This window comes from Neodiprion pinetum, chromosome 3, assembly GCF_021155775.2.
Source record: "Neodiprion pinetum isolate iyNeoPine1 chromosome 3, iyNeoPine1.2, whole genome shotgun sequence".
NCBI classification, from domain to species: domain Eukaryota; kingdom Metazoa; phylum Arthropoda; class Insecta; order Hymenoptera; family Diprionidae; genus Neodiprion; species Neodiprion pinetum.
In genome coordinates this window covers 42076945-42103386 of record NC_060234.1, presented here as the reverse complement: position 1 = coordinate 42103386, position 26442 = coordinate 42076945, and the positions used below count along the sequence as shown (strand labels likewise).

At 36.1% G+C, this 26442-nt stretch overlaps 5 protein-coding genes across 9 annotated transcripts; 1 reads left to right on the top strand and 4 right to left on the bottom strand.

The window, feature by feature from the left end:
- Positions 1 to 64: 64 nt before the first annotated feature.
- MED17 (mediator complex subunit 17) lies at positions 65 to 3792 on the bottom strand. 3 transcript variants are annotated; one of them, XM_046618061.2, is made up of 9 exons: positions 3486 to 3792; positions 2693 to 2875; positions 2259 to 2575; positions 1894 to 2127; positions 1595 to 1800; positions 1167 to 1429; positions 785 to 1094; positions 544 to 692; positions 65 to 428 (listed from the first exon to the last, which is right to left on the bottom strand). In XM_046618061.2, exons 1-9 carry the CDS (start codon positions 3572 to 3574, stop codon positions 218 to 220), a joined length of 1962 nt encoding a protein of 653 aa, XP_046474017.1. In that variant the 5' UTR covers positions 3575 to 3792; the 3' UTR covers positions 65 to 217. The 3 variants fall into 3 exon arrangements, with proteins under 3 accessions (XP_046474017.1, XP_046474018.1, XP_068990793.1); XM_046618062.2 differs by lacking the exon at positions 3486 to 3792 and adding an exon at positions 3338 to 3423; XM_069134692.1 differs by lacking the exon at positions 3486 to 3792 and adding an exon at positions 3338 to 3423 and having other exon boundaries at positions 2259 to 2501.
- Positions 3793 to 4077: 285 nt separating this feature from the next.
- On the top strand, positions 4078 to 12928 carry Rsf1 (Repressor splicing factor 1). Of its 3 annotated transcripts, XM_046618065.2 has the most exons (4): positions 4078 to 4233; positions 6204 to 6844; positions 8528 to 8618; positions 9701 to 11081. In XM_046618065.2, the coding sequence occupies exons 2-3, from the start codon at positions 6213 to 6215 to the stop codon at positions 8601 to 8603; spliced, it is 708 nt and encodes a 235-aa protein (XP_046474021.1). In that variant the 5' UTR covers positions 4078 to 4233; positions 6204 to 6212; the 3' UTR covers positions 8604 to 8618; positions 9701 to 11081. The 3 variants fall into 3 exon arrangements, with proteins under 3 accessions (XP_046474021.1, XP_046474023.1, XP_046474022.1); XM_046618067.2 differs by lacking the exons at positions 8528 to 8618; positions 9701 to 11081 and adding an exon at positions 12168 to 12928; XM_046618066.2 differs by lacking the exon at positions 8528 to 8618.
- On the bottom strand, positions 12102 to 16974 carry Zw10 (Zeste-white 10). Its single transcript, XM_046618058.2, has 10 exons — positions 16818 to 16974; positions 16208 to 16410; positions 15276 to 16083; positions 15038 to 15186; positions 14846 to 14946; positions 14569 to 14744; positions 14240 to 14446; positions 13753 to 13890; positions 13072 to 13205; positions 12102 to 12390 (listed from the first exon to the last, which is right to left on the bottom strand). The coding sequence occupies exons 1-10, from the start codon at positions 16852 to 16854 to the stop codon at positions 12175 to 12177; spliced, it is 2169 nt and encodes a 722-aa protein (XP_046474014.1). The 5' UTR covers positions 16855 to 16974; the 3' UTR covers positions 12102 to 12174.
- A 759-nt stretch (positions 16975 to 17733) lies between these two features.
- On the bottom strand, positions 17734 to 19444 carry LOC124215096 (juvenile hormone acid O-methyltransferase-like). Its single transcript, XM_046618064.2, has 5 exons — positions 19147 to 19444; positions 18897 to 19068; positions 18636 to 18768; positions 18411 to 18558; positions 17734 to 18282 (listed from the first exon to the last, which is right to left on the bottom strand). Exons 1-5 carry the CDS (start codon positions 19331 to 19333, stop codon positions 18092 to 18094), a joined length of 831 nt encoding a protein of 276 aa, XP_046474020.1. The 5' UTR covers positions 19334 to 19444; the 3' UTR covers positions 17734 to 18091.
- A 3204-nt stretch (positions 19445 to 22648) lies between these two features.
- On the bottom strand, positions 22649 to 26337 carry LOC124215099 (juvenile hormone acid O-methyltransferase-like). The gene is made up of 6 exons (XM_046618070.2): positions 26094 to 26337; positions 24020 to 24397; positions 23770 to 23941; positions 23509 to 23641; positions 23279 to 23426; positions 22649 to 23162 (listed from the first exon to the last, which is right to left on the bottom strand). Exons 2-6 carry the CDS (start codon positions 24204 to 24206, stop codon positions 22972 to 22974), a joined length of 831 nt encoding a protein of 276 aa, XP_046474026.1. The 5' UTR covers positions 24207 to 24397; positions 26094 to 26337; the 3' UTR covers positions 22649 to 22971.
- Between the last annotated feature and the right edge of the window lie 105 nt (positions 26338 to 26442).

Here is a 26442-nt window from a genome sequence, read left to right as displayed (position 1 = left end):
ATTCAGTGATAAATTCGGTTTATCGGCGTTGAGTAGGACAAGATAAAATCACCGATATTCTCAATTAGAGAAAAAGATGTATATAAATTTATTGATTAACTAATATGCAATGCTCACTCCTCACCATCACAATCACATAATATTTAACTACGTTGAATAGAGTTTACTGTCTATGCCTAAGTTTAATTTAATGTAACACTCGTATAATCCTCGAGAGTTAAGAACTTGTCAGCGATGCCATCAACAGCTCCATTTTATTCAAAAAATTTTTACCCTCCATCTTGTCCCACCTAACTTCTTTGAACGAACCACCCAAGTTCTCCCATTTTCGCTCTCTCACTAATTGTCCGGGAAAGAAATCTTTTCTTGGTGAATGTGCTATTCCAACTTGAACCCCAGTCTGTGGCTCGCATCTGACTGCAATCATTCTAAGTGGGAAAATTTTTCGTTATATTAATTTCTTTCTCAACTTTTATAGTCTTTTAATTTTTCCTGTGAATCCTCTGACTTTTAACACTGATCGAACATATCGAAATTCCTCACCTATCTCCTATAGGCGATGCTAGTATACAGCTACTGGCGTTACCAAGCGGCTCAACAGCCCCGAGTCCCAAATGAGAACTATTAGCTAAGAACTGCCAGCCCATACACTTGGCCAATGCTTGGACAGCTGTTATCTGATGTTGGTAGATCTAAAATTAAGATTAAGATAGAGGTTCACCCATGTAACCTTACGCCGTTTTAATTTGATTCAACTTGAATGCGATCCAATGAAGTTTCTAACTTGACAAAAAATGAGATCTCGTAATTCCTGAGGTTCGTAACTCATGTGCATCACTCGTCCATCCCTGCATACGCATTTCAGAGACTTCTCACCCACGTGTACAACTAGCGACGTCCGACAAACGGTGTCGTAACCGTGCGTCAAAATATTAATCTTGACACAAGACTGGGTCGGAGAATTGAGAGCATTCCAGTGCGAAACTATTAATGGGTCTTTAACTTCTTTTGCTATCGTATCCAAGACGTACTCTGTCCTTAGCCGCATAAAGAAATGTTGAGCTTGCTGAATTATCTGCTCCAACAATGTTTGGCTGCAAATTGATAAAAAATTAGTGTAGATACCAGTATAGTTACTTCGAACTGTATTCATAATGCCAATTCACCTCTTTGTCATCTCCAGTAGTTCATATCTGTCTGCAGCATTTGGACCTGCCAAACAGCGTCTTTTACTTGGACCTATAGGACCTGAAGATGGATGAGGAAATGAATGATGTGTATTTTTGTGGTGAACTTCACGCAGCAATTGATGCAACGAGTGTTCCAGTACATGGTCATGCTCTGTTTTTTGTGGCGGTGGTGCCGAAGGTTTCTTATCATTGCCTGTACTGTGGCACAAGCCAATGATGAGTTGTATGCCTGGGAGAACCTAAAACATATTGTTAGAAGGCTATTTTTGGTATCGATCAAAACCTTCAGTTTAATGAATAACATAGTATGTCTATCTTCTATTTTTTTGGAAATACATTTTTTTACTGCTACATCTATTTCTTGGTTTCTTGCCAGCAAAAATTTTTTTGATATTTGTCCTTACCGTTGCCATGATCTGATTGCCAACAACCATGTGAGGGATAGGAGCTCGTAGATGTACAGCTTCCCTTGCTAGTTGGCTAAACAATTCTTTACAGAATAAAACGTTTTGAGCAGCTTCCAGTTTCTGTTGCCAGTGCATATCTGCGTTAGAGCTATTCGTGCCACCGTTTAAGAGGCTGATATTGGCACTGCATAAATCCTCCTGGTCTGGAAAAAGCGATCAAGATTTGTTGTTCTTCATATTTTCGTAATTACACTACAAATTTCAAATTAAAATACCAGTCAGAAATTATTTAATACCCTTTTGACAAAGAACTTCAATGTACGCAACCCCTTGCAGTTCACTCGGTATGGTAACCCTAAGCGCTGAAGGATTAACCTTGGAATTTGAGGAAGTATGTGATTGCGAGGGTGTGGAATTTGATGAGCTGCTAGAATTGGGATTCGGTGATGCAGGTGGACTGCTCCAAACCTTCTCTTCCTCCTCAGCTTTTGTCACTTCAAACATGCCAGTCTGTGTATACTTGGATCCAGCTAAAATTGTGAAGTATCGAAATTATTTTATTAATATCCAGATATCTTTACTTAAGTACGGGGTACATTGTTTAAGATATTTTAATATTTTGTTTGCATAATGCTTCAATGTGAATTAAAATTTAAAATACCTGTGCGGTAGCTAAGATCGCCAATAATAGAATTGGAAACTTTTTTGAGCCGCCAGTTCTGCCTGAGTCTTAAAAGTTCGATATGAAAGTCAGGAGTTGCTCGACTTCTGGCCAATTCATTTTGGCAATTTCTCAACCTCTCAGCACCAAAAAGAAGCACCTGTCCAGCACCTGACAGAGCTTTTTTTCTAGCATAGACTTGCACCATAGGTTTAACATCAGGTACTTCTTGGGGTACAGGATCTAAAACCATGTACTTTTTTTCCTTCACTATTGAAAGAACGTCAGCTAGAACGCAAACTTCTGTGAGGGCGTTTCTGCAGAGCAATAATTTTTCACATTGAATTAACTGATATAATCGGAATTGGGTCAACATCTCAATATTATAGGCCCAGTATTAAAGATTAAAAGATTAAAGATTATTGATTTCTGACCTTAATTTATTTCTTACACTATCCCAGGGCCACAGGGACGACTGAAATGCTGCTGGATCCTTAGAATCATCTTCACTTTTTTCTCCACCCTCAGGTGATTCCTTTTTTACTTCATCGCCATTAGATTTACTGAAGTCAATTTTTTGCGCAATCTTTGCCAAGTTTTCGGACAAGGTGAGTGGCCTGGTGAGATATCGATTTTTATTAGCAATTCCTCTGCGTTAGGATATTGTATCTCAGTTTTAATATTTTTTTAACAGCTTTCTAGGCCAGAAAAATCCGTATTGTGAATAAATGTTGCTCATTATATGTAAAAAAAATATAAATAGCTCTGAGATTGTTGAATGATGTAAAAAATGTCAGTCTTGTTATGTTTTATCAAATAGCAGTTTTATTCGAAGATTTGGACTAGCACACTGAATTTCGATTCCTTTCGGTATTCTACATTAGGCAAAAATATAAATCTTTTGTAAAAATGTACAATAACCATTTTGTTACGAACACTCTGAATGGATCTGACAGCTGTCACATGATTGTTTTTTTTTGTTTTTTGTATAATATACGTATAATTTGCTCGGATATAATTCGATCGAGAGAAATGAAAGAACAGTATAGTATAAATAAATAATGGATGCACATTCTGACCGGTTGGAGTTTAAGCGAAGAAAGAACCAAAATATTTTGAGGTTATGACAAGTTATGCACAATAACGTTCAAAGTATCGATGTGCAAACAAACCAATTTGAAGATAAATGCAAACACACAAATAAAATATAGTTTAATGGTTCTTTACGCTTGATATATCTCTTGTCCATCGTAGGTAATTTCTTGGATTTGATTTTCTATTGGTGCTTCGACTGATATATTCACAGAATACGCCATTATTGTTCGATGGTGCCAGATTTCTAAACTTGAGTATTTCAATTGTCAGCGGGTAGTTCGATAGATCGACTGAAGTATATTAGAATGCCATAGGAGTGTCGAACTTGCGTCGAACAAGCGGTTTTATACGCAATTGTTTAGCAAATTCCTTTATTCGTATCATCACCGGTGATGCAATCTACATTCCTTCAAGCGTTGACTGAGGATATAAATCGTTTCAATATGCGCACCACGGGTACGCACCCTTGCATTTATAAGTCCAATCCTGTTTATTTTGTGAAATGAAAAATCATTTCATTGGGTGGATTAAAGTCCAATTTCCATCAAAAGAACCATTTGGAGCCGCAGAATAAGAATAACAAATGTTGCTGTGGTTAGCAAGTGTCGCAAAAGTGAATTTGAATAATGAGCGGGAAATGACGGCAAGATAGCTGAATAAAATCACGATGTGCGCCTGGGTTGGAGAGTGTAGATGGCGCCACTGGAAAGACTGTGATGGAAGCGGCGCGAACCCCGTTTTGCGTCCTGTATTGATTCGTTGGTACTCGCGCTTCCCTTGCGGCGTCTTCCTTTCTGTTGTGAACGGTGTCCTCGTATTTCTTCACGTGACGGTTTGATATTTTTTCGTGAATTGCTGAAGATCTGCAGGTTCAAGTACCGTAAGTATGAGTCTTATTCCCGTACAATTGAGCTAGCATTCCCCGTAAACCCTACCTTGATTTAGAAGTGTTATCCCAATCCGCGCTACTAACAGAGTTCGCTATCCTCCATCCACCTTGCCTCGCCGGCAATCACTGCCTGGCATCATCCATTTTGGAACAAGTTTCTACGCACCCAAATTCTCGATTTCCAAACCGTATCTCCCGTCTGTTTAACGGGCCGAGTGGTATTTTCCTTCCACGATAAAATGCCTGAGTCTGTCGTGGCCTGGTGCTAAAAATCTAGACGATTTACCAATCTAAAGTTGGGAGCTAAGGTGTAAATATTACTCTGTACCGCGTTGCTATGCTCGTCGATGGATTTCGGTGCCTAGCTAAGGACACAGTACAAGGAATACATCGAAATCGGAATTTAAGAAACATCATCGAATTTGACATGTTGAGAATAGCGTAATTTCGGATAAAGTTGCGATTCAGAATCTTAACAACATTAAAAAAAAAAAAAAAAAGAAAGCAATACTTTTCCTACTCAAATTATGACAACTGAAAGATGTCCCAACTATGCTGCTAATTCTGGGCAGTTTGAAATGCAATAAACGTTGGTTTTGTCCATAAGTATATGCAACATTGTCAAAATATCGTGCTTTGCTTCGTTTTATGTAGGTGCATTTTTTTTTTACACAGTAATGTACAAAATACGCGGTATGAGTCGCCATTTTTGTGCACACGAAGCAAGACCAACATTTCGACAAGAAATGAATTTTATTTCACGATTTCACCGAATACATTAGTGTTCTGCGATCTATTTTCTCACAAAAGGTACACCGAAAGTTTGTTTTACATCGATTTCCGTGATTAATTGAAATAGTTGTAACTAAGGCAATTTCAGTCGGTCAAGAAGGAGTACAACGTCATCTTAACGCGTATCTCTTATCGCTACACCAACTTTCCTCATTGTAACTAATGATAAACTCGGCGATAAATAAATCCGTTCTCACAGGCTCACTCGGCTGATATATGCCCCGGAAACAACTGCTGTTTGTCTTTTTTTTAGTATCATTAATTGCTACAGCAATGTCCAACACCTTGCCAAATAAGCGCTGTACACCTTTTTATGTTCCCCATCATTTGCATATCTATACGTGATTGAGAAAGAAAACCGACGCATTTATGTGTATCTGTTTATAGACGTGTGTATCTACTAAGTAATATTTGGCTGGGTCAAGCTGTCTTGTCTACCTGATTCCTGGCTTAAATATTCATCTGTTGCATCTGCCCTCTATATATACATAGACATAGGCTTTAACTATCCATCTATTAAAATGCACACCTGTTCCTAACTTATTTTGCGTTTCAACATACCCCTAAGACTTGGCATTCCAATGAAAATTAGAATAACTAAATTTTATCATCCCCTTTTATCACGTACTCTAACGGCACTAGATGCTTTGAGTTGTGCAAAGTAAAGATTGCAGATCCAAAATAACCTTCCGAATATTCGAGAAATTGCTAAATCACAATATACTTGAAATAATAGTACTCTTCTATACTCACACTTGAACGTTGGGCAGTCAAATTTGTTATTGATTATATAGGGTACTTGATTGTATTAGAAATTCTTAAATCACAGTTGTACTCTGAGAACATTACAATATCAGGCAATCTTAAGTCTAGAATATTTATCAAGCAAAATTAAGAATCTTATCTAAAGAAAAGCATGCCAAAGCACAAATTACAATGCTTTTCCATAATATTCAATTGTGGAATAAATTTTGATTAAAAAAACATTCAGTATTTTGAAGGTCATTTCCATTTTCCGGATTTCTATCACATCCATTAAATGGATTTCGAATGTTTAGTAAGTCGAGTAAAAGTGAGCTGAAAAGGCTGAGATTACATTTAACTTCAGATCGATATATACCTAAGACGTAGATTGTTCGATGTTGAATAAAAGAATTTATCATCTCCAGGTTAACAAGATGGGTTCGGAAGGTTACACGCGAGTGTACGTCGGCGGTCTGAATGAGGGCATCAAGAAGGAAGACTTACAGGTGGAGTTTGAGAAGTTTGGAAAACTGAACAAAGTCTGGGTGGCCTTCAACCCGCCAGGTTTTGCCTTTATCGAATTCCTAAACGAAGACGAGGCGGAAGTAGCCTGCGACAATATGAATGGGACAGAGATAATGGGGGCAAAGCTCAGAGTCGAAATATCACGGGGTCGAGGCCGTGGGGGTAGTAGAGGAGGAGGCGGCGGCGGTTTCAGAGGGAGTCGAGGGGGCAGTGGAGGTAGTAGGGGGTTCGGATCTAGGGGTGGAAACGGAGGGGGCTACAGAGGGGGTGGCAGCAGCTACGGAGATCGTGGCGGCGGAGGATATCGCGGAAGCAGAGGCAGTGGGGGTGGTGGTAGGGGCAGAGGCCGTTTTGGCGACGACTACAGCTCTAGTCGCAGCAGTGGCGGGGGCGGCTATGGAAGTCGAGACAGCTACAGCCGCGACAGCTACGGCAGTAGTGGTGGTGGTGGTGGGGGTGGTGGTAGTGGCAGTGACTACTACAGCGGCAGGGACAACGGATCGTCGAGGTATCGCAGTCGATCTCCGGCTGGGCGTGGCAGGTACAAACGATCATTCCTTCGTAAAACAAAACAAAAATTATGCAAAACTAAACTGAAAACTACAACAAAATTATACCATCAAATGATATACGTATACGAATCTCCCAATGAACAAACCAATATGTCAAATACGTCAAGGATGGTTGGCTTCCTTAATAAGAGTCTGTCTGTTACTAGTCATCAAATTGTATACAACGCTGCAACTGTGATGAGATTGGAAAATTATCAGTGGGGTTTTGAAAAGCACAAGCTCATCTCTTATCTTCACTCTTCCGATTCGCATTTGCCAGAAACTACTCAATTAGAGGTTTCTTTGTATCTAGCTTTAGTTTTGAAGTTATTTTTTCATCGGTTTTTATACTCAGTTTGGCATTGTACGATAAGAATTATTTTCACCCTAGATTACAGTCGTATAATGACATAATGATGGTGGCAATAGACATTCCCTTTTGTAGTGTGACGAATTTTGATAAAAAGTGTTTATGAAACAATGAACAAATCTATTTTGAATACTTTTTGGTATTGATATGCTGTACTGTGCAGAGGTCAAGAGATTAAGTTCATTTCTTTAGTCTCCTTTTTCTTTTTCGACTTTACACATAAAAGAAAAGTTTTCGGAATCGGACACAACGTTGAAAATTTGTCCTGTGATTAATCGACGAAAGCAATCTTCGAAGTTATTGTACTTTACTCCGAAGCATTCTGGCAAACTTCATTTACATGTTCTTCGTCTAAACAGGAGCTACTAGCTTTAGCAAATATGTAGCGAGCAAAAAACGACAAGGCAAATTAAAAAAGTGGTCTTCGATTAATCGACGAAAAACTTCTACGTTAAAAGAGGCACGACAAATGGCAAATTAAGGTTAAAAACAATAACAGATGGTCTTCGATCGATTCTTCTTAATACAACACAAGTGGTTCATGATACCTCTTTTCGAGTATCTAACAATATTCAAACATTTATCAATTCTGCGCTCTGTGGTACATCTGCAATGTTTAACTTCTGAATAATTTACTTCAACGGTCGTCGACAAAATGGCAAAATTGTTGCAACCACGAGCAGACTTGCTACCTTATATATTTCGAAAACACAAATCAAACTCGCCATTGTAGAAAAAAAACTGCAATAATTTTTTCAACTAAATCTGGGTGTCCGTATATTCAAAATAATGGGCCGGAGAAAACTCTCAATCTTACATACAAAAGTACAAAATATTTTATTTTTTGTTTATGAATGCGTTTGGTGCTGCAAAATTCGAAGACGGCTGTTAAGATAGTAGAATTTATTTCTGAATTTATTATTATTATTATTATTTTTTTTTTTTTACTTCATCTAGAAAAAAAAATGTATACATGTTGATGATTGCGCACTGCTGGCTGGGCACATATCCAAAACTATTTATTATTAGATGATGGTTGTTGCAAAATTTTATTGAACACATTGTAGATATGGAAAGGCTTTTGAACATTCAGATTACTGAAACTTAGGTATCGTTTAAAATCATTTATGTCACAGGCCAATCATTGAATTCTACTTAAGTTACTTTTGTATACTAAAAACTAGAATGAAAAATGAACAGGGTTGTGAATCGATCGGGTATGCGATCACATAGATGTGAAATTGAATAGTTTCCTATCAAGTGGTTCAATTTTCCTATGGAATGTTTTGGGATGTGTTTGCAGCCCACGCGGCACATCCCGTTCTGGCTACAGTGACGATCGCGCAAATGAGGGCCGCAGTTTTGGGTCATCACACTAGTCAGCAAACAATCAGGTACATCGGAATTATATTTGTATATTCAGAAAACGGATTACATTTCTAAAACTTTTCAAATCAGTTCCATACAAACTTTTCAGTAATAATTGAATATCTCTAACCTCTTTATTTGATAAATCTTAAAAATATAAACGTGACCTGATCGATGTTACCCAATTTTGAACATTAGCTATTTCATGGTCCCACTAACGCTTTATGGAAAACGAGTTGAATTGCAAATGCGAATGAAAATGAGGGATAATTTGAAAAAGTTACAGTTCTAGAACAATCGTGAAAAATGCTAGTGTTTTGTAATTTCCAACGTCAATTAAATGTAGAATGATGTTATACTTGTCCAGTAATATATTTTGCAATGAATATGGAATAGAAGAAAACTTTATATTCTTCCGAACATGTAAGTTTACTGTGGAATGCATCAACTTCCCACTAGTAAATGTGACAGACATACATTCACGTTGCGTGTCCCACTAATATAAAAGTAAAAAAAGGTACATCCCATTTGTTTCACACCCTGGAATTTTCAGTTTCTTGGCATTTTTCAAAATAGCAAGTGTTTAAGCATCCTTTTACTCCCATTGATATTTCGAAGGAGTAGAATTCCATATTAAGAAGCCAGTAATTAACTTTGGAGAAAATTTGAATTTGCACATAGTCGATTTTTTTTTTTTTTTTTTGATCAGTCCTCACCGGTTCACGAGTAGTCGCCCAGCAGCAAGCAGCATCTGTTCAAAGTATAAATTTGTGAAAGATGAAAGAACGAGTAAAATTTGCGCAATGACTGAACTGATTTTACAATTAAGTTTCCCTTTGTACAGAATTTATGAAATTTGATTATGGACTCTGGCGATTGTATTGAATAGGGGAAAAAAAACATGCATGATTAATTATGGTAAAGGGGCAGTTTGATGCCGAATACTTATCATTTATTATCGGAATTGGCAGGTGCATGCGCAGAGATCTATGCTGAGGTGATGATCTCTATGGTAAATAAAGACCGTCTGTTAGTGAAAAGACGTCGTCTATCTTACTGTCAGCCGAAAGTAATGTGAAACCCTGTTTTGCACTTCCCATGTTCACAGTCATCGTCATCTGCGTGAATGCACATAAATGAACTACGCTGCGTTACCACTATGAACTGCGGGCCATTCAACAACCCGCCTTCGACGACTACGTTCTGTCCAATCTACGCAGCGATATATGTACATATACAAGTTTAATTACATATTACAATTTACGCTAAAAACCAACAACAAAACGAAACATTATTTCACATTTTATATTCTCGTTTACGTATACATATACATATATAGCCTGCCAACGCTTCGATATTTTCCATGAGAAAAGGAAAAAAAAAAAAAAAAAAAAATATGAAAAACAATGCGTACTAGTTACTAGCTAGTTTGTCGCCAATGTGTTATTTGTGTTCACATATCTACGTTTCTACAAGAATGACGAACAGTCCACATCAGCGTGAAAAGCAGAGAATGAATTACATTCGTGTCTTTTTTTTTCGTATACGACAAAAACTGAGCATTTGCTCTAAAAGTTTGATACAGGATGTCGTAGAGCTGCATGGCTAATAAAAATAATAATAATAGTAATAATAATTATCGTAATTACTCAGTCAACTATCCATCGTTTGCTTCAAAGGAAGCGTATAAAAACCACTGCACCATCGCACTCTGGATAAAAAAAACTTCCCGACAATCACCGCTTGGCGGTTGAAACTGTTTCCATCTTTATTTATAGACGATCAAATTTTTTTTCCAATCAATTATTGAAAGTAGTCATACTTCGTGAGATTATTTTTAAAACCGAAAATCAGAATAACGTTATTGTTGTTGAAGGGGAATGAACAATTACATACTACAATTTTATAATATTCACGTAAATATTGAGCGACATTTGTTTACTATTCGTAATGATAGAAATGTTTTTATATATATATATAAAAAGAAGAAGAACTGATAATAAATACATCAATCAACGCATTGTACCAAGACACTGGATTAACGTATCGTATCGTACGGCTGGCCACAAAAATTCACTAAGTTGTGGAGCTGATTCAAAAGCAACTGGTATACATGAAGTAAAATGAATATATAAATATATCTATTTATATAAACTTCTTCCCTTCATTTTTTTTTGTCTTACATTTTCGCCGCTTGTTGAAAAATCAAAAAATAAATAGGACATACATATTTATATAGCAATATCTATATATCTACGTGGTTGGTATTATGCCGCAAAAAAGGAATGGAGAAAAAAGAAAACGCAATCCGACGAATCATTTATAGAAAATGAAACAGACTTTACAAACTGCGATGACTTTTGTGATCTGTCGTACCTAGCCGAACAAAAAAAGTTTGAAAAGAAAACACCAATACCTTCGCAATAATGTTTTAATCGTCTGTAAATTACTATTTCAAAATGGAAAAAGAATTAAATAACTTGCGCACACCACTGCCCGCCACCCCTGCCTGCCTGCCTGTCTGCCTGCCCACTATCTCTGTCTACTTTATTGAACAGTGTTAGTTAAATACCTCAAGAGTTTGGCGATAAATGAATATTTCGAAAGATGAGAAAAGTACAGAATTTTAATATTTGACATTCTAAGGAAAAATACCACATACGTGAAGAGCAAACCAAACAAAAAAATTGAAAGATCTACCTTCGTGTAAAGTTTTGCTCTATATCAACGTTTCTACGAAAATAAGGAAAACAAAAAAGATGAATTATTTATCAATTGACCGATGAAACAAAAAATTTTCGAGCATTTCTTCGCAAATTGTGATGCACTCAATTAAATCGATATCAGAACAGAACGCAGAATTTCATTGATTGATAAAATATTCCGACTTGTGGAGAATAGTTTCAAAGTTACGTCGTGCAGATAGCCAGCTTGTCAGATATCTTTTTTCACACACGGTTGAAAGTTTTCGAACGAAAACAGTATGACTGGGTTTGCCTGGATTTGAAGAGGAAGCATACATATAATTGAAATACCAGCTTTGGTAAGAAATTTTCTCACATGAAGTACGAAAAGTTCTTGCAATTAGTCGTCACTAAAAGAATCAGAATTTCCTTTACCTGCTCCATCGCTTAAGTAAGTTTCAAGAGGAAACGATACAATGTAAGTATTGTGACCTAACAATAAGGATGAATTAAAGTGTTGAAAGGTGAAAATAATTTTTGAGTGACTGAGTTTTTGTGTGAATAGGTTTAATGTGTGTATAAATTTGTTTTAAGCGCGCTTCTGACTCACAATGAAGTAATTTGTAGAATTGCCAGAAAGTATTCAAGTAAATAACATGAAAATGATCGAGTTGCACAATATTCATAGCTATTGTGTCATTACCTAAAAGTATTTCGAATAAAATTGCTAGTATTGAGATTATCCAATATTATACCTGAGAATTATCTTTTAATTTCGTAAGCTTTTCGCATCACATTTAAGGGTTTTGGAAAAATTAATGCATGTTTATCTTTTATATGTGAATGAAAAAATGTTTTTTTATTTTTTATTCTAATGCTTATTACATACAGAGAAGCATCACTTGATGCTAGCGAGTAACATAGATCTGCGATCAGTGTTTTGGAAGAGAGCTCTAATTAGCTGCTTCACCTGGGCAGCCGTGAACTCGTGAGCCAACAGCCCCTTACCATCAGCCCATCTGTTGTCGATCTCTTTCAGGGAGGCGCCAAGCACAATCACTAGTTCCGATAACTTCTGCCATCGTTTTACGTGAAGACGAATTGTATTGGGCTCCTAAAAAACAGAAATTATTACCTCACTCAAATACTTTACTGTTAATTATATTCCACTGCATATAATATCTTGATATTTCCAATGATGACAATCACTTTTTTTCGCAATGAATACAAAAATTGGGAACTATTGAATTGAAGTAAATTCACAACACTTCTTTCATCAGTGGTTAATTATTTTTCGATTTGTAAAATTTGAATATATTTTTCAATAACCTGAATATATTAACTACATCTAGTTCATTAATTATCTAAGTTTATCGGTTGAAAGTTTTGATGATTAAAGACCATATTCATCAGAAATTGGAGAATATATATCTATAAAATTTACTATCAAAATTTATTCGTTTTCTTAAATTCATATAAACACATTTTTCGTTGTTTCAATTCAGTAATATACAGACTGATGATGTTATAAAAATAAATATTTCAATGCAAAGCAAAAAAGAAAAAAAAAAAATTTGTCACGGTACTGTTGAACAGTGAAAAGTGTACGATAATTTTTAATAAAAAAAAAAACAAAATAGATATAAAAAAAACCTGTACCTATAAACTCATAGAAATATATGGAAAAAATAAACGATTGTGTCTCAAGTTTACTCCACCACCAAAACAATTTGAAGCACTCTATTATCTTACATTGTGATAGCTTCATAACATTCGATAACATGAGAAAACTTACAGGAAATATAGAGGGTGCTCTATTCATGATCATATTGAACAATGTAACCAATTCAGTGGCAACATCAGCGGGAATATCTTCAACATTGATCACCCTTGTAACCAGTTCATCGATCATAGAATTCATTATACAACCTGTAATGATTGTAATTTAAAAATGTGATTGCTTCAATCTTGCATTTTGGAACTTTGCAAAAACTTTCGACTATTTTGGTAACCAGAATCTCCATCATTCTAGTTTGAACGTAACGAAACTTTTTTTTTTTTCCTCTCAAGATAGCTTGAGTCAGATGCTGAAAAATACCATGCTAAATCCTAGTTTTGAATTTGCGCAAAATATAAAATCATCTGTATAATAAATGAGCAATTGTTTTTAAATATGTCAATCTCACATCTAAATCTAAAAGTTTATAATTGAATTGTCTGACTCTTCCTGTACATTTTTCAAATTTGTAATTGTGAATCAACTTACAAAGTGATTTGAACTCTTACACAAACTGAAGTATACGAAACTCACGTTTTATTCTTGCATTAGACTTTGATTTTGATAAATCACCAAGATTACGGAGTCATTCGGTCATTTTTATTGAAGAATAATTGCGAAAAATTATTTATAGTTGATTCAATCAATGCAGAAGTTTGCTAAACACGAGGGTTGATTCTTCTTCACAAAGATACTTACCTACAGCACGGCAATATATATTGCTAGGAAGAACATTGAGCCACACTGTTTTCAGTAGCTCAAGTTGCCTGATGCATTGCCTTATTGCTTTCTCTGTATTTGGCGGTAATTCAGGTACTTGGCCCAATGTCGACAAACCTACAAGAAAATTCAATCAAGATTAATCACTATCCAAGTTGTGATCTCACGAAAAAACTCTTTTGCACTGAACTTGATTCTGGAAAAACTGGACCTTCTTGAAAAGTTCTTTCAGGTCGATAACGAGGCCTAGAATTTCAAGGCCGAAAACTATTTTTTTTTCATTTTGCAATCTCATTGGCAGATTAAACTTTTTTAGATTAAAACGCAAAAATATGTTTTGCGCTGTTTGAGCGGAGACAGGTTGGAGATGAAAAACTATCTTTGCAATGAGATTGAATGGCTGAAAATAAGTCGTAACACTATACTACTCTAATAATAAGAAGTGTATAAAGAAATGATATTGTACCAGATTCTCTGAGTATGTCGATGATAATGTTTCTCTGATACTTCATGTGTTCCAAAAAGCATTCCGAGCCAGTAGAGCGAAGCACCAAAGTTTGGTCAGTGTAAGTAACATTGCGGTTTCGTAAAACGTCTGGCAGCTTGTTTTTATATTCATGTGTCAATACGAACAGATGATGAGCCAGGTACATGCAGTTGTTATGAAACAAAGCTAATAAATATTGATACATTTTGCTGAAATCCTTGGTGTATTGTTCCTTTGAAAATGTATCATGTATACTTGGCCAATGATCCAAGTCAGTAATCATTGAAGTAAGTCTATCCTGTTCTTACCAACTTGCTGAGGTATCGTCTCTAAAAATTTCTTGTGGTGCTCGGGCACCAGGACTGCATACATTTCAACTATATTTCGACTTGTGTAAAATAATCTCACTGCGCACATGTCAGAGCTACGACACGTTTCATCAAGAATCTCTTTCACAAGATCTAGGATTTCTTTGACACTTTTACTGAAACGATAGGAACAGGAATTTAGAGTAAACTTTCAACACTGATTTGGTGTACTATGCATCACAATAGAAAATATTGTTGGTCAATGGTATACAACTACCTTATTTGACAAAGTGGTAACTGGAATGTGTCCTCACTGAGTTTTCTATTAATTGTGAAATCGTTACTGGCTGACGTATTATCGAGCCATTTTTGTGGACCCTGAATAAATTGAAAGAATTTAGTGATGCAGCGTTACAAAAATTTGAGAAGTTTTTGAAATCCGAATTATAATTGAGAATAATATTCAAACCTGAATTTCGTGTTTAACTGTATCGTGAAGATCTTTCTTCATCACCGTTCTAGCCTTACCCAAAAAGTCTTGACATATTTTTTTTATAAACAAACCATCTACGTTTTTAATATATTCAGACAGGAATACTTTATCTGGCGCAATAAACTCTGTGAATGAACAATTAGATGATACTTATTTATACATACAACTATTCCTTTTCACCTTCTATCAATATAATAGAAATTAAAAATCTTACCAATTTCTACAAGGTAATCTTGAAATTTCGAAATATCTTGAATTACCGGTTCAAAATTTTGTAATTCTAGACTAGAGCACGGTATGGTGTGCGATATGCAGTCATTGATCAAATTCTCTGAGAATTGTTTAAAAATATGGGGTTCCAGCTTTGTAAGGAACCTTTGGCCATCTTTCAAACGAACATTTAAATTCTGATGCATAAACTGGAAAAGCAGAGTCAAATTATGGAGAACACTTTTGTATTCCGGCTTTTTTGTTTCATCCAGATGCTGGACAGAGAACTTAGTTTCATCAGTGACAAACACGGAACATTTATAATTTATTATCGGACCAATCAGGTATTTCATTAGCTTATTAGACAATTTATTCAAGTTGCCTGATAAGTTGTCCATATGATGCAGAGCTTCGACGAGATTCTGCATTTCTTCTAGGTCACATTTTATGCTAAGATTAACGCAGGAATGTTGAGAACTGTCTTCAACTATTTCCCATTGAATATACTGCTGCCAAAGTACTGTAACATCCGTCAAAAAAGTTCCATAGGTTGCAGAATAATTATTTTTCAAAGCTCGAAAAATATCCAAGTACTGCAAGTCCGTATTGGGATCGTCTAGCAATTTTTGCATACATTGCAATGTTTTTGCAGCTTCTACATATTGCTTATCTCTTTTATAACTTTCTGCCGACTGCAGGCAATCGGTTATCTCGATCAGACGACTGGAGAGAGTCAAGCTGATACTTGATTTTTGAAGATCATTTGATAGATTCTTGAGTTCTCTTGTAGAGCCAGACAGCTCGATTTTAATCTGACGAGAGAAGAATCTTGATATTAGTGCTTGCTACATTTGTGACCAATAATAATCTCGAACTATCCTGATACACATCATTGCAACCCATTTGTGAGATAATATAACGGCGTTGAAGACTTACCTGATCTTGTACTCTTTTTTGGAGTATATTTATTTCGTCAAAATGCCTCTGGATATCATGGATCAGAGATTGATCTTTCTTCAACTTTGGTACAAACTCAATGTAGTTATCTTTGATGTATTCCTTGACATCACATTTTGATTTGGATATTTGTGCCTGAAGCTCGGATATTTTTGTAGTCAAATCGATTTTTTCGAATTTCCCTTAAATACCAATGTATAAAATTTATGCTTAAAAGTAAATGATTATAGGTATGAGAGTGTAATATTAGTTGTGGCTCAGCAACATAGATAAAAATCCTAAATGAAAGCAAGTTATAAACTACATCAAATTTAAAAATATATTTTTCAAAAGCTTATTCAAATTCGAAAAATTGTATAGTACGCTCATATGTGAAAAATAATAATTCAAGTACACAATGTAATGTTGCGGAGCTTACAACATTCTGTGTTTGTAAGAAAAGTGAATAAACGTTGGTACAACAATGATATTGTTGTCAAAAGATAACCGTTACTAACTAAATGTGATCCGACTGTTATTCGGCGTTTTAGGATATGAAAATAATTGTCCGTGGGAGGTAAGGTGATGCATTTGCGAGCACTTTCATTACCTGCGGTAACCAAAACGTCGGCCAAGAACGAAGACATTTTACAATAAATAACGTCGAGTCTAAGGCTGAATTTTTAACAAGCAGTCCCGGAAAACACTCAAACTGCCAACAGTCAACCGAGTCAACCGCACTTAACCATTGAAACAAAGCTATCACAATTTCAGAGAAAAATTACCAGTGAAAATTACAGTTTGACCAACCTAATTCAACCGTATCGCCATGAACTAGCGAGTTATTACTAGTGGCACTCTGTTGTGTCGGTATAGCCAATTGGTATGCCGATACAACGACGTTATCGGTTACATTATTATTGTTTGAATCCTGTGTTCTTTGGCGTTGACTGAAGACATGTTCATTGGTATTTTGAATGAAAACAAAGTTTTCGATTTGCTTCGTATTTTAACGAATTTTTTTCTCACAAAATTCGTTCCATACTCTTCGGTTGTGCTCTGATGGTAATTCGATGCATTTGAATTTGAATGAGCGCAGCCCGCGAGGTTACTCAGTTCGTCATTCAATTCGTGCAGCGTAAAGGGAGTCACGTGATCAACGAACGCTCCGGAATCCACATGGTCGTGCTCAGATTCACACAGATGATTTAATCAGTGTGTTCTTAATTAATTTACATTCGCTAATTAATACACGAACAGCGGTTGAATAATCAAAAGATTGAATGAGATTGAGGTATATGACCTTGACACGCCAATCGTCGAGAATGTGAATTCAGACTATTGCATAATTTGCCGTTAATTATTCGTAAATTAGTCGTGCGGCTTTCTTTTTTGACGCGCTTCATTTAAAAAAAAGGGGGTGGCATGCCAACTTTTCAAAAATTTAGTGCGCCATCGACCAAATAAATGTATTCGTGAGATTGAAATGTTCCGTTCAGTGCATTTGTACATATTGTACATCGTCATTTCGTTAAGTGTATTTTATTCTGCTTCAGCTACGGTTCTTTGTACGAAGTCATTCTTCTTGGTTCCATTGGAAAACAAGAAGATCTTAGGAGAAAAAATGTTTACTGCGTTGATACTTTGAAAATGATTGATTGTTACAAATAGTACCTTATTTTTATAGTAATCAAGATAACCTGCTCAAAACTACGTAAATTAATATTTCCTTAGAATAGACACACTTTTATTTCACAGTTATAGGTATGTACGATTATACTTTACAAATTGTATTTTTTTGTGTTTCAGATAATTGATTCTTGTTTCATTATAAGCTTTCTTCACGGTAATTTTATACTTTACTTTATGGTGATAATGTCGTTGTTAAAAAGGCTTTTTCATGTAAACTACGAATAAATAATATATATATAATACACTGTAGAGATCTCTGTTATTCGGATCCTGGCTGAATATAATTTGATGTTTCGCAACTTCCTTGACCAAATCTTTCTTGTAATCATCTCTTAGATGCATCGGCATTCGTTCTACGAACGGATTCCCAGAGAGCACGAAATCTGAAACAGTAAACTTGTATTACGAAATTTCCCTACTATTTATATTCACGCAATATTGTCACAAATAATTTATGCATAATATTGTAATATATCGTGTTATATTTATATAAAGGAAGAAAATATCTTACCGCTTAATGCCTCCGGTTTATCGAAAACGTAACTTTTCTGTCTGCGGCTGCAATGGCAGACTTCGAACCCAATTTCTTGTAGTAATATCTTCGGAGTTTTGTCTTGCCGGTCAGGGTGCTGGTAAAACGGGATGTAACTGTCTGCGTCCTGTTCAAAATCACAAAAACTCAGTGAAAATGATGTGAAATTAGCTTCTAGGTGAAAATATAGTGGATCATTTATACCGTCATGTATGGCTTGTAACGCGGCATGGCTGCCAAGGTTTTGTAAGCATTCGTGCTGGCATCATTGGCCACAAACAGTAAAAGACAAGTTCCGCCGGGTTGAAGCAAGTTGAAAATGTTTTCAAAAACTTTCCTGTAAACAGATTTATGTAACTGAGAGCTTTTCACCGAACTTAGGAATATCTTGTACAACAAAATTAGATACGTGATGTAATCGATTGAATAAATTCTAATTTATGTCGAGGAGGGAGAAACTCTCACCGCATATTCTGGCACCAATGTAAACAGTAAAACGAGGTGATATGATTAAATTGTTGGACTAGATTGCTCGGTAAATTCGGAGTCTGGATGTCCAGTTTGATGTAAGTCATCCGGTTGTTTCCCCCGTACTTATCCGTTCCATACTTCACCATGGCCTCAGAAATGTCTGAACCTGTGTCGCATTTTTACGTTAACTTTAATCCCCCTGCAACTGTTATCGCACAGTTTATACAGGCGGCAACAAACTCACAGACAATGGTAGCATTCGGGTTGATCCTTGGCAATATGAAATCCATCACCACATCTCCAGGTCCAGATCCAATATCCAGGCAACGTCCAGACATTTGTTTAAGTTCCTCCCTGAACTCGGCGGTAATATTACTAGCGTCGTTCCGCTGTGATAAATTAGCTTTTATGTACAATTCCGGTCTATCCATGATTCCGAAACTTTCTGCTTTATATGACTCTATTAAATTGTTCTATTTCAGACCGCGGTATAGCAACGGTCGCCTATCTATAGCAGGCCGTACCTCGATATGAAAGCTTTGTAAGCTGACTAATGGTCTTCATTCTTCTGTGTTGATTTTTTTTTTTTTTTGGTTTTTTTCATTTGTGTACATTTATACCACATCTCACCCCCCTTCCGGTCACGGAAACATCCGCAGTCGCTTGTCTTTTATTTATCTCTGAACTGGCAGTACATCATAATTTATGTCTAATCACTATTTATTTTCGGCGAATGAAGCCTATGTAACCCAGACAGCACAAACATATGAGGAACAATTTTCTTTAATTTCAAGTATTGTGTAGAGTGTACAGAAAAAAAACTATTCTCACCAAATTTGAAATCACGGTTTGATTTTTACTGTTGCCATAAACACTAGTGTTTTTCTCATCAATTTTTTGTTGAGAAACGAAAATTTTGAGACCAAGATAAAAGTTGGTAAGCTTTTGTGTATGCGTGTGTGATAGAGATGTGAGAATGAGCTGAAGAAATAAGAGGTCAATCGTTACATGAGTGTCGTCAGAGTAGCTACCCTTGTATCATAACAACTCTGTATACAGTTCGAGACTCTATGGCACCTTGAATACATCCAAATTATATTCAATTTATGTATTCATTTTCTCCTCCTTCATCCTTGGTCGCAGCTGTATTAGTTTCAACATTTGGTTTAGAAGGTAACAAACTAAACAAGTAACTAAAGGGTGACAAAAATCGAATCGAAAAAGATACTTCGATTCACATGACGACATTTGTATATTTCAAAAACTGTTCACCAATTTCTATATGAATGAACGATTTTCACGGTTGCATTTTGAGATAGTATGTATGTCTATTATCCCTCTGATACGTTGATTTGAATTTGTGCGACTTGGCAGTTTCTGGTAACTGTATTCAACCCCTTACAGCTGGAAGCAGTAAATAAGAGCTGCTTGTTACAAGCTACGTATTCGTTCATCAAAACTTTTTAATACTTGTCACGAATTTCCGACAATGCTGAAATTTACCTCCTGAACTTCTGAACCAGGATTGTAACGGAGCTTCGCCTCTGGTGCGGAACTTCCGCGTGAAATTGAACCTCTGGATCTGCATCCCATTCGCCTCCGCAACTTTTCACGCGGAGGTGTAACGGAAGTTTTGTAACATGCGACACATACAGAAATCTAGAGTAGATCGAGGTATAATCGAAAACGAATCAAGCACTATAGCTTTCAAATTGTACTTCTGCCGGGTATTCGCTCTAATCTGGCAAACATACCAACAGACAACAGCGATGAAGAACGCGGATTACGATATGGAAATAATTAGTAAATTTATATTTATCCAACTGACCGAGGATCCTCCATTGTGGCGGAAAGTGAACACAAGATTGTGCTCATCTGGCGCTTCCTCCTGGTTCGGTACCAAGTGAACAACTTGTCAGTGGATCTGGTTTAATTTTGTAAATTTGATGTCTTGTTAAATCAATAATTAATGGATGTAATTTGATATTTGTTGAACTAACTTAATGATTTTGTTTACCTGGTGTGGTAATTAGTAAATTAGATATAATTGAAGAAGACATTGCTGTTGACTTGTAGTTTATTTTTTAAGAAAATATAATGCTTTAAAATATTTTTTAATCAATTAATCCACCTTCGCCTTCGTTAAAGCTCCGCTTCCGTTATAGCCGCAAATTATAGGCTATATCTTCGTAAACGTAGCGGAACCCAATATGTAATTTAAAATTCAAATGGATTGCTGCCGGCTGATTCGACATTGCGAACGTGATGGACTCGGCCGCAAAATTAGCCATCTAGGAATCACTGTCCTCCTGTATACCTGTAGTTCTTTATCGATTGGAAAATTGCACAATTTTGTTATCGCTTCAGGGTCATTTGGGTGTTATCAACAGTTGACAGCGACGTACACCGACGTGTTTGAAGTAATATAATATGCTGTCACATATATTTAACATCAATATTGTCGTGTATTCATTCTTTAAAAACTGATGTATCGTACCTGCTGTGTAAATACATTTTATGTATTATATAATCGGCTACTTTCCGTTTTTGTAGTTGTTTCGCTGCCTTCTGTCGAGATACTAAATTGTTTATTACCTTTGCTTAATTACTGCTGATTATCTACAGCAGTTATGACATTGATTCGCCTCGATTTGTTTAATTTCGAAATCTTTGAAAAGTGGCTTGAGATCTTGATGAAGTTTGATTCATCTCAATCTAAAATATTTCAAATTTGGAATTGGTTGCTTCGTTTCAGCATATCGTTTAAGGGAAATTATTTCTTCTTTTCTTCCCTGAGGATCGAAGGGCATTAATTTGCACAGTTTCGAATTCAAAATCTCGCGTTATACGAGAAGAATTGGTGCTATCTGTGACAAAAACGTACCTACAACGAAATTGTGTCGTTCTCCAAGTTACTGATCACACGATACAGACAACCACTTGTAAGCCAGTAACTCACTGTCCATTCTGTGAAAGAAGCACGCATTTAACATTAAACCATTCTTCTGAATATACATAATCAATAAAGAAAAAAGTAAAAACGACACAGAAATAACGCAGTAGCGTAGTAGACGCAAACTTGAACAAACACCAGTACCTATACACATTATCTAAATTTCATTATAACGCCATGCAGGATGCAAAAGAATGAACTGTAAGTGCAGAAAAATAATTTCGTTTAAAGTACGATTATTCAAAGGTCAATGATTCAGCTCTGATTCGATGCACACGCTACTTCAGAAACGAAAATTCAAAACACGTAGGGATAAATACTGTGCAGGTAATATTGTTTGGGCAGTGGCCCCGCTTTTGTTTTTGATAATTTGATGTGATTTCGTCCTCCTTTCTCCTTTGTCTCAAGCAATGACTCCTTCTCCAGCAGACCATTTAGTTAATCTGTTTTGATTTACACCACGAAAAGGGGGAATTCGGAAGGGAATGAGTAGTCGACGTTCGAATAATAATATAGTAATTGGACGTAAAAACCCTCACGGTGTAGAGGTAAAAATCCGAGCAAACCAGCCGATGATAGTGAATTTATTGATAAAGGACTCACAAAGGTGAGACAAGATCTGATTTCTTACAGGGTGAATACTACAAGAATTAATACCTTAGTTCCTAACTTAATTTGTCATAAGTCTAAGAGAGCTCTCCTAGTCTAATATAGGAATGGTATAAGAAACGGTCTTAACAGTATGGGAAACAGCCCTTCGATTAAGCTGCATAATCTTGTGGAAGGTGCTTGACTGGAGCCAGTCGAAAAATATGCTATTGGCTTTGGTTCAGGGAGCAGCCCTCGTACTGTTTCAGCCTAGCTCACTAGGCGCGAACACGATCTTTATTCGCTGCATTGAGAGTACTGATTTATTAAATTCAAGGAAACATTCCTTGTCGTATTCATTAGGAGATGATCAGAGTTCAAAACTGAGTAAATTGATATTTCGTTGGGATCGAAACATTATTATTTCGTAGTTATAGGTATGTGCGATTATATTTTACAATGTGTATTCTTCCATGCTTGAGATAATTGATTCTGGTTTCATTATAATCTCTAGTGATAATATCGTTCTTACAAAGGCTTTCTTATGTAAACTACGAACAAATAATATATAGACAATACACTGTAGATATCTTCGTTACTTGGATTCTGGTTGAATATAAATTGTTGTCTCGCAACTTCTTTGACCAAATCTTTTTTGTACTCATCTCTTAGATCCATCGGCATTCTGTCTATGAACGAATCCACAGCGAGCATGTATTCTGGAACAGTAAACTCTGCTTACTAAATTCCCCTACTATTTACGCAATTTCACGTAATATTGTCGCAGATAATTTATGCATAATTGCGTGCTATAAAAAGGAAGAAGATATCTCACGGCTTAATTCCTCCAGTTTATCGAAAACGTAACTTTTCTCTCTGCGGCTGCAATGGCAAACTTCAAATCCAACTTCTTTTAGTAAGGTCTTCAGAGTTTTGCGTTGCTGGTCAGTGTGCTGATAAAACGGGATGTAACGGTCTGCGTCCTGTTCAAAATTTCGAAAACTCAGTGAAAATGAAATGAAATTAGCTTTTAGTCGAAAATATACTTAGTTTGCGCATTTATACCGTCATGTAGGGCTTGTAACAAGTCGTGGCTGCCAAGACCTTGTAAGCATCCAGGCTAGGGTGATTAGCCGCAAATACTAAAAGCGAAGTTCCACCGGGTTGAAGTAAGTTATAAATGTTGTCAAACACTTGCCTGTAAACAGATGTATGTGACTGAGAATTTTTCACCAGCCAGGAGTATCTTGTACAAAATAAAATAAGATACGTGGTATAATCGATTGAACAAATTCTGATTGATTTCAAAAGAGGAGAAGCTCTTACCGCATATCCTGGCACCAATGTAAACAGTAGAACGAAGTGACATGATCAAATTGTCCGACTAGATTCCTCGGTAAATTCGGAGTCTGGATGTCCAGTTTGACGAAATTCACCCGACTGTTTCCCCTGTACGTATCCTTTCCAAACTTCACCACGGCCTCGGAAATGTCTGAACCTGTGTCGCATTTTTACGTTAACTTTAATCCCCCTGCAACTGTTCTCGCACAATTTATACAGGCGGCAACAAACTCACAGACAATGGTAGCATTCGGGTTCAGCTTTGGCAATATGAAATCCATCACCACGTCTCCAGGTCCAGATCCAATGTCCAGGCAACGTCCGGACATTTTTCTAATAACCTCCTCGAACTCATCAGAAATATCATCAGCATCGTTCCGCTGTGGGTTATTAGCTTTTACGTACAATTCCGGTTTGTTCATTATTCGGAAAATTTTCGCTTTTTATTACTTTGATGAATCGATCTATTCAACACTGCGTAATTGTAACAACGCTCGCCTATTTAGAGTTGGCCATTTGGCAATTGTTACGCCTAATAAGTTAACTGATGATCACCATTCTTTTGTTTTTCTTCATCTGCATTTTATCGGGTCTTCCCCCACCTGCAGCTACTCTGGAAACCGACAGCAGTAGCTTGTTCTTGATTTTATCTTTAAGCTTGTAATATATGTAGTAATATACCACAATACAGTAGTTTCTTTCTGTAGTTTAGAATATTACACAATTTTCTTATCGCGTCATAGCCACTTCGGCGTTATTAAGAGTTGACAGCGACATGTCTACGTACTACGTACAATACATTTTATGTATTACACAGCTAGCTAATTTCTGTTCTTGTCGTTGTTTCGTTGCCTTCTGTCGGGATACTAATTATAACTTTTATAAAATAATTATATTAATACTAAGCTGACTATGTCGGTAAGAGAAGTTCATCATAACCAACAACTATCGCGTGCAAAACGTACCGTTTTCATCGAGAAACTGTAAAGTTGAGAAAATCCCGTACAAGAAATATTATGTATGCCGAAATTATGCGACGAAAAAATAAATGTCAATCAAATACATGAATCTGTATCGTTTATATTTACCTGAAAATATCAGACGCATCTCTAAGATGCTCAATTTATTTTTTCATAATTTTTTACGTAATCAACTTTGAGCTGCAAATATTTTGAGAAAATTTTGAACTTATTCATTTTCAATTCTAATTGTTTCAGGAATTTTCCTGTGGAGAAGTTTTTTTTTGCTTAGTGAGAATTTTTGAAATTATGAATTCAAAAAATTCAATGTCTCAAGTGCTGAAACTAACCGAAAATTTCTGAAAAATCTTTTTCTTTGCTAGAAGTACGTTGAATATATGTCGAAGGCCTATTTTAAGAGTTTTCCAAAAATTTGGACACGGCAATTGGGTGTAATTAAGAAAAATTAGTTTGCAAGTTCTTGAATACATATGAAAATGAATGATGAAAACGAATCTATCATGCGGTTCGTTACAAATTAACCAGAATGAAGGATAAAAGTCTTGCGGATTTATTTCATATTTTGATAAGCTGTTAACGCTGTCTTTCAGTAATACAACTTATTGGAAATGTGACCAAAAATACCTTAAAGAAAGTACAGGCATGTGGCTTTGGAATTTGATACATGTATCAAAAAAAGTAGAAGCCGGCTGCAAAATCTTTCGGAAACTTAGAGTCTTTTGCGTTCAACGATTCTTTGCTCAACTTTGAGAAAAATTATCAACGCTAGCTATTGCCACTGATTGTTGGAAACATGTTTTTGCTCTCAGAACTATGCACAAAATCTGAGAAACATCAGAAACGTGCACTCCGTGTATTACTCAAACCTCTACTTAAACTCATGCAATTTAAAATTTTAAAACTAAAGAATAGCCCGATACAGTTCGATTTTCGCCATTCTGTCACGGGAGCACTCTTCCTCTATTCAATATGAACATATCCTCCGAAGGAGACAAGTATTTTGCACGTGCAGTACGTTTTACTAAAATTTCAACTAACTAAATGGTGTTAATTTTGATCTCATTCGTTTAAATATTCAGCTTCGTCTGATAGCTTTATTCGATCCCAAGATCGTACACTTTCATTTTCAATCTTCTGGGGACTATTTCTCCTATCGTTTGCATGAAGAAACGATTTTTAACCATATTTACAGTGGGTCAGGTGTATGTTTATTGCGCGTATATTCAGATGACATTATTTTTGTCTATATGATGGAGTTGCATTAACATTTCTGAATTTGACTCATTGTCAAATGAATTTGCTTGGTCAAAAAGTATACGGCGTTCTTACGAGGTTATTTCAGTCTGTTCCCGTTCGTCATTCCATATCCATAATAATATTCGACATCGCATTGTTTGGGAACACGCGGTTAGTGGTGGTAACATCGATTCCTGTTGCCTCTACATACCGACCAGTTGCAAGATTGGGTTGCGGGTGCAAGAAAGAATGCAGAAGGCGATATATCTTCAGTCAACGCGGCTGATTATTCGCAAAAATCGTGATATTGATTCATCTCGATTCATCTTCAAATTTTTAATTAGTCGATTTATTTCAGCATATCGATGAAGGGGTCGCCATTTCTTTTTCTCTTCCCTGAGGATTGAAGAGAATTAATTCGCGTCCGTTCTTATTCGTAATC

What these genes read in the sequence shown, in the direction of transcription:
- LOC124215099 (XM_046618070.2), bottom strand. Translation starts at nt 24,206, where the DNA reads ATGAACAAACCGGAATTGTACGTAAAAGCTAATAACCCACAGCGGAAC. An exon ending in GTTACAAGCCCTACATGACG is followed by an intron (nt 23,427 to 23,508) that starts GTATAAATGCGC and finishes AATTTTGAACAG; the next exon opens with GACGCAGACCGTTACATCCC. An exon ending in TAAACTGGAGGAATTAAGCC is followed by an intron (nt 23,163 to 23,278) that starts GTGAGATATCTT and finishes TTACTGTTCCAG; the next exon opens with AATACATGCTCGCTGTGGAT.
- Zw10 (XM_046618058.2), bottom strand. Translation starts at nt 16,854, where the DNA reads ATGTCTTCGTTCTTGGCCGACGTTTTGGTTACCGCAG. An exon ending in CAGTTAAACACGAAATTCAG is followed by an intron (nt 14,947 to 15,037) that starts GTTTGAATATTA and finishes CAATTTATTCAG; the next exon opens with GGTCCACAAAAATGGCTCGA. An exon ending in TTACCACTTTGTCAAATAAG is followed by an intron (nt 14,745 to 14,845) that starts GTAGTTGTATAC and finishes CTATCGTTTCAG; the next exon opens with TAAAAGTGTCAAAGAAATCC.
- MED17 (XM_046618061.2), bottom strand. Translation starts at nt 3,574, where the DNA reads ATGGCGTATTCTGTGAATATATCAGTCGAAGCACCAATAGAAAATCAA. An exon ending in GGACAAGAGATATATCAAGC is followed by an intron (nt 2,876 to 3,485) that starts GTAAAGAACCAT and finishes ATATCTCACCAG; the next exon opens with GCCACTCACCTTGTCCGAAA. An exon ending in CGATCTTAGCTACCGCACAG is followed by an intron (nt 2,128 to 2,258) that starts GTATTTTAAATT and finishes TCACAATTTTAG; the next exon opens with CTGGATCCAAGTATACACAG.
- Rsf1 (XM_046618065.2), top strand. Translation starts at nt 6,213, where the DNA reads ATGGGTTCGGAAGGTTACACGCGAGTGTACGTCGGCGGTCTGAATGAG. An exon ending in TCTCCGGCTGGGCGTGGCAG is followed by an intron (nt 6,845 to 8,527) that starts GTACAAACGATC and finishes ATGTGTTTGCAG; the next exon opens with CCCACGCGGCACATCCCGTT.
- LOC124215096 (XM_046618064.2), bottom strand. Translation starts at nt 19,333, where the DNA reads ATGGATAGACCGGAATTGTACATAAAAGCTAATTTATCACAGCGGAAC. An exon ending in CATTGGTGCCAGAATATGCG is followed by an intron (nt 18,769 to 18,896) that starts GTGAGAGTTTCT and finishes ATCTGTTTACAG; the next exon opens with GAAAGTTTTTGAAAACATTT. An exon ending in TAAACCGGAGGCATTAAGCG is followed by an intron (nt 18,283 to 18,410) that starts GTAAGATATTTT and finishes TTACTGTTTCAG; the next exon opens with ATTTCGTGCTCTCTGGGAAT.